The 6,444-nt window shown below is 34.1% G+C and overlaps 1 protein-coding gene across 2 annotated transcripts; it reads right to left on the bottom strand.

Annotated features, from left to right (window-relative positions):
• Positions 1 to 2,486: 2,486 nt before the first annotated feature.
• Positions 2,487 to 6,190, bottom strand: LOC133288017 (calcium-dependent protein kinase 26-like). Of its 2 annotated transcripts, none has more exons than XM_061485710.1 (4): positions 4,739 to 6,190; positions 4,331 to 4,531; positions 3,021 to 3,449; positions 2,487 to 2,937 (listed from the first exon to the last, which is right to left on the bottom strand). In XM_061485710.1, exons 1-4 carry the CDS (start codon positions 5,322 to 5,324, stop codon positions 2,705 to 2,707), a joined length of 1,449 nt encoding a protein of 482 aa, XP_061341694.1. In that variant the 5' UTR covers positions 5,325 to 6,190; the 3' UTR covers positions 2,487 to 2,704. The 2 variants fall into 2 exon arrangements, with proteins under 2 accessions (XP_061341694.1, XP_061341693.1); XM_061485709.1 differs by having other exon boundaries at positions 2,488 to 2,937; positions 4,331 to 4,627.
• Positions 6,191 to 6,444: the final 254 nt, after the last annotated feature.

Here is a 6,444-nt window from a genome sequence, read left to right as displayed (position 1 = left end):
GTAATTGGTTAATATTAAAAAGTTATATGTAACATATTTTTGTTTACAACCTTTTATAACCAATATCTTAACCGTTGATTTCCGTCAATCAACGGTTAATATATGGTTGTAAAAGGTTGTAAACAAAAATAAGTTGTATGTATAACCTTCCCTTAAGTTTTAATATTATTTTTTGATAGACAAGTTGTAATATTAATCTTATATTAACTGTAAATATTGTTATCATTTTCAGAATTTACTATATTATAGTCTCTTTTTCTTATCTGTGTCATATATTTTTTTTTAATATATTTTTTTTTGAAAATATTCAAATCGGTTCATTACTTCGCAACTAATCCGATTCGGGACGGATCAAGATTAAGGCTTTAAACCCCTCCCAAATGTGATACTGAGGAGATTCGAGCACATGCTCTCACCCCCACCAGCTTAACTCTTATGCGCCAACTGAGCTACCACCATTTGGTTGTGTCATATATATTTGATTCTATTATAGTCTCTTTTTCTTATCTGTCTCTGTTTACTATATATGTGGCACTACTGTTAGTATATTAAAATTGGCAATCTTTTTTTTTTTTAAATGATTTTATAAGGAGCTTGAGTTGCTTGTGCATTTGAGTCTTTACCGCGCAGGTCCCTACAATATATATATGGGTAAATATTTCTACAGTCACTCTAGATAAGGTTATCTACAGATATATAAGGGTAAATATTTCTACAGTCACTTTAAATAAGGTTATCTACAACTATATATATATATATATATATATATATATATATATATGGAAAAAATATTTCTACAATCACTTTAGATAAAGTTATCTACAACTACCTCAAAAACTACGTCGATTTGATTAATGAAGGGTGTTTCTGTAATTTTAAGTGAATTAGTGAAGGGTATTTTAGTAAAATGTGTATGATAAAAAATAAACAAAATTACGAAAATACCCTTCACTAATTCACCTAAAACTACATAAACATCATTAATTAATCAAAACGACGTAGTTTTTGGAATAGCTATTGATAATCTTATTTAAAGTGGCTGTAGAAATGTTTACCCTATATATATATATATGTGTGTGTGTGTGTGTGTGAGGTAGGATCCTTTGACACCAGTGTCAAATTTAAAATTTGACACCTCATCTGAGAGCCATTAGATAAAAAAAGATCAATGGTGTTACATGCTTACAAAATAGAGTCGTTGATCTTTTTTGATCTAATAGCTCTCAGATGAGGTGTCAAATTTTAAATTTGACACCTCATATGATAGCCATTAGACCGTTGAGGTGTAAAATTTTAAATTTGACACTAGTGTCAATGGATCCTCTCTCATATTTTTTTTTTTTTTTTTGGAGTTACCCAACCCTAATTATCTCATTGAGACGAGTTGGCTCCCTCCGGTATCCCCACGAGCTTCGACTCTTTGAGCCGGCTATGGGACTAATCCGGAGTGCGGGGGAACAGTGATGGCTAAAGGTTCAGCCCCCTCCCCAAGAATGCATTCAGCGGGAATCGAACACATATCCAACCCCACTAACTCAGCGCCAAGTTACCAACTGAGCTGCACCCATTGGGTGGATCCTCTCTCATATATATATATATATATATATATATATATATATATATATATATATATATAATGTAAATGTAAATAAATTATGTATATTGAACTCAAAACGACATCGTTTTGGGACGAAAATCAAGATATTTTTATAATTATAATTTATTTTAAGGTTATAATAGTCTTCTTCATTATAATTTTTTAATCTTCAAATCCAAAATAACATTGTCTTGGGAGTAAATGTAGATAATTTATCTATATTTACAGTAGAAATATTAAAATCTATATATTTATATGTATATATATACGGTTATATTTATCTCATTTTACATGAGATAAACAACTCTCCTACACATACAAGAAAAGATTGAGTCTCACCACTCTTTTTTCTCTCTCATCTTACCTGTGAGTCTCACTTATACTTTTATTTCTACAACATAAGATAATTTTTTCCTACAACATAAAAAAAATATATCTCATATATATATTTATGTAAACATTAGAAAACAGTTTTCGGCAGAAATAATTTTCTGGCGCAGACAGTGTATTTCTGAAAATATACTATGTGCTAACTGCTGCTTCTTTTTTTGTTTAATTAGTGGGTCTCATTTTTAAAAAAAATAAAAAACCTCTATGACAAACATATCTTCTCCGACGCCATTGCAGAAAATTAAACCCCTATAAACATTTATATTCAATTTTTTTATTATATTTTTTGCTTTATTTAAATATTATATTTTGATAAAGAAAATATTTTGGCATGCAGATAAATCCTAATCCAACCAATTAGATCATATTACAGCTTAAGAGGCTGGCCCGCAAACTCTAACCAGCTCTATACTCACTCTCATGGTAATTAACATGAGAAGGAATTTACAAAAATAAAAATAAAAATTAACATGAGAAGGCAGAGGAAGATGAAAAATAAATAAAATAATAGTGAGTCATTACTCATTACAACAACTTAACAATCAGAAACACACTACCATCAAACTGCCACAAAATCTAAAGCACAACTCACAACAACCAGAAGAAAGCAACCCCATGCATATTCAGGAAACATATACAATGTGTTAAGCAGACAAAACTTCCAAACTTAGGCATTACATCAAGCTATTCCATTAATATATCCAAGAGTGTATCCTTTCAACAGACAAGAGATGATCTCGGTGATGTAGGAAGTTGTGTGCATGATGACCAACGAATGACTGATTCAGTCACCACAAGATCAAGTTGATCACGCTCACCAAGTCCAATTGTCCGGTTTCTCTTGCTGTGGAATCCCAATGCACTATGCCAATTTGTTCCACCTGCCCTTTTAGCCTCCACAGGCTTGCAATCCATTTCTTTAACATCATGGCCAAAGCAAAGGGGAGACTCTGGTAGTAGAAGCAATAATATATATCCGATTAAAGAGCTAAAGAAAAATGAAGATAGTTTAAATGAAAAATTCTATACTTACCTCCAGTAATTGCATTTCCATCTGATGTGTTAGTTGAGAACTCTAATATATGACTCCTTTGTTCAACAACAGAACTGGGGCTGAGAAATGCAAAGCTAGGCATTGTGGTAACAGGAGAAGAAAATTCCAAACCAGAGGAACCACCTGAGCTCTGAAATGAAAACCCACCAGAAACAGCACATGGTGTCACTGGTTCCACCAAAAAGGAAGAAAATGATGATCTGCATGTGAATGTAGGTGATTGGGCATCACATGTAGGTGATTGGGCATCACATGTAGGTGATCCAGCACCGAAGCTGATGTCCTGATTCCTGGACATAAACGAGGCAGAGAATGAGTTTCCACCAACATCCCATTCTCCACAACTTCTGATTTTATGTTCATTTAGTTGTTCGGAATTTGTTTGATTGCTTTCCATCCAGCAATGATCTACAAAGGGAAAGTTCAAATGAAGATTAGAAAATAGATTTTTGGGTTCTCATTTCTTTCTTCTTCTTCTTCTTTGGGACTACTACAACCACAGTTCATCTAATTAATTTATGCAATTGCACCATAGCAATAATTAAACCAAATTAAATGATAGCTTTGAAGATCATTTTTGAAAAAGCAGCACGCAACCAAAAAAATAAAAAATAAAATCTAAGGTCAGTAAAATAACAAAACATGGCAAAAGAGAATTCTAGGTGTACACCTGAGAAATATGCTGGGTAATAGCAAATTCAACAGGTGATATTTATATCAATCAAATATTAGGTTAAAGAGTACAAAAGGGCTATAAAACAAGAAAACAATACAAAAGAAAAATCTTAGTGTGTCTGGGAGTAATAGCAAATGCACCAGGTGATATTTCTAACACTCATATACTAGGATAAAGGGTAGCAACAAAGAATAAGAAGAAGGCTGAAGGCTGAACATAGAATACCAAAAAAAAAATGCAGCAAAACAAGATAACAGAAACAGACATCCCCTTTTAGTTTTAATAATTTTAAGTGTTACAGCATAAATGTATTGGTGAAACATTCTCCATACTGAAATCCAACAGAACTGTCAGGCATAGGTTAGCAAAGCTGAATAAAAATATAATTGTTTCTTTAAAATTAAGTTATTTTGTATTTAATAATATAGTATTATTCCTTTTATGTTCAATAATTGAATAATAGTCTATTTCTCAATTGAACTGTCATTATTGCGTCTCAACAACTCCAATATTTTTTTCCATGAACACCTACAACGATGAATATGAATCAAAATATCAAATAGCTTCAGTAGATAGGCATTATTAACAGCAAAAGAAAACATGTGTAACTTACCCAAAACCTCCTGGGCAGTGAGCCTTTGAGAAGGTTCAGTGCAGAGCATTCCCCTAATCAAATCTTTAGCTGATTCGGAAATGCGTTCCCAAGGTTCAGATGGGAACCTCAGGTCAGCAGCCTTAACAGCTTCAAATATGCGTGATTTTGTCTTTCCCCAAAATGGAGGCATCCCACTCAGTAGAATGTAAAGAATAACCCCTGCACTCCAAACATCAGCAGCCTGGTTATATGCACCTGCCAGTACTTCTGGAGCTATATAGAACGGACTCCCAACTAACCCATGTAAACTTTGTCCTGATTAAACAAACCCCAATAATTGAAGATGAAAACCAGGCATTTTCAATGGAGCAATGGAAATTGCAAACAAGATTAATATCTGCAAAAGGAAGCAAAGAAAGCAAGTACCAGGCTTGATGTAGGTTGCAAGCCCAAAGTCTGCCAATTTAATTGGAGATGACGAGGATCTAGTTGCTAAGAGAATGTTCTCAGGCTTCAAATCTCTATGAACAACCCCATTTTCATGACAGTACAAAACCATCTGCATGAGATGCCTAAAGAGAACCCTGGCTTGAGATTCAGAAAACCGCCCATGCTTCTCTAACCTGTGAAACAGCTCCCCTCCAGCACAAAGCTCCATCACCAAATGAACAAAATCTTCCTCTTCATAAACTGCCTTGAGATCCACAACATTTGGGTGCCCAGATAACCTAGCCATTATCTCAATCTCAAGTTTAACACTCTGCAGATCATCTGAGGTAACCAACCTATCTTTAGCAATTGATTTGCAGGCCAAAACCTCTCCGGTCAGCTTGTCAGAGCATTCTCTTATGACGCCAAACTGACCCCAACCCAACTGCTCCCCAAGAATGTACCGATCTTTCAAATTAGAGGTTTGCTTTGTATCTAATATGGTTTCAGTCAAGCTTGCTACTTTGTAACAATTGTATGAAGTTGAAGGTTCACCGCTGCTGTTGCCCTTGGCAACAGCCATAACAATTTTCTTATTCCTCAACAAACCCCAGAAATATCAGAAACAAGCAATTTACCCAAATAATTCTCTTTCTGAAAGATCTGGTTTAGGAGCAATGGACAACAACTTTGACAAAATAAGATTACTAAAGACAAAAGTCAAACTTGATCTTCTTGTTTAACTGCCAACCACCAAAACCCCACTTGAGGTCAAAATCCTTGAAGAAGCTCAACTTGATTGATGTTTGATAAAGACATTCACTGTAACTGTTAGGCTCAGAATGCCATGAATCTGAAGAGTAAGTAAGTAGAAGACAGAACAGAAATTAGAAAACAGAAGTTTGACCCCTCAGCCAACAACACTTCTTCCCCTTAAAAATCTGCTGATCTGCAAAACAATGACACGGAGACTCACATCATTCACTGTATGATAGCTAATTAAGGTAAAGGACAAAAATCATAGCAAATAAAAACCCCAAGTAATCACTTATGAGTCAGATCAAAAGTTACAATCATTAAAGATTTGAGCTTCCCCAGCTTTAAATTTCACAACAGAACTGCAAAAACAATCTAGCACATCCCTACTGGAAATTTAAACAAAAATTTTAAATTAAAAAATAATAATAATAATAATAAATGAGGCACTAAGCAAAAATTTGAACCATAATTATCGATAGGGACATGAACGATCCTTGAAAAACTCTAAAACGACAACAACAAAAAAAAATTCAAACAACCAGAAGCCATGAACAACTGAAAAACAGCACAAACCCATCAAAATTCATCCGAAACGAAAACAACCCCAGATCCAGAAACAGCCAAAAGAATTATCACTAGTTGCCCAAACAAAAACAAAAAAAAATTGAAATTAAAAAAGACAAAGATAATCTGAGAAGAAGAGGAAAGTGAGAGGGGTACCTTGGGAGAGGAAGAAAATAGAAGGAGTCCGTTGAAGCAGTGGCTCAGCTCCCGTGGACCCCCTCGACGGCTTCGGCCAAAACAAAAACGGAAACGTTGCTTTGTTTGTTTGGTTCTGTTTTTGAATTATTTTCTAATTTTTATCACATTCTTGTTTTCTTTTTCTGTGTTAATTTTTTATGTACTTTTTTTTTAAAGCAAACTGTGCACCGCGAATAACGTGT

The sequence above is a fragment of the Gastrolobium bilobum genome, unplaced genomic scaffold, assembly GCF_033153095.1.
Source record: "Gastrolobium bilobum isolate Gb01-03AN ecotype WA unplaced genomic scaffold, APGP_CSIRO_Gbil_v1 utg54612, whole genome shotgun sequence".
Lineage (NCBI taxonomy): Eukaryota > Viridiplantae > Streptophyta > Magnoliopsida > Fabales > Fabaceae > Gastrolobium > Gastrolobium bilobum.
Note: the sequence above shows the minus strand (reverse complement) of the source record. Positions and strands in the feature narration are given on the sequence as shown.

Bases quoted from the DNA above. Each gene is read 5' to 3' on its own strand.
- LOC133288017 (XM_061485709.1), bottom strand. From the start codon at position 5,324: ATGGCTGTTGCCAAGGGCAACAGCAGCGGTGAACCTTCAACTTCATAC. The intron at 4,628-4,738 runs GTACTTGCTTTC...TTGTTTAATCAG, and splicing joins TGCAACCTACATCAAGCCTG to GACAAAGTTTACATGGGTTA. The intron at 2,938-3,020 runs GTAAGTATAGAA...TTCTACTACCAG, and splicing joins TGGAAATGCAATTACTGGAG to AGTCTCCCCTTTGCTTTGGC.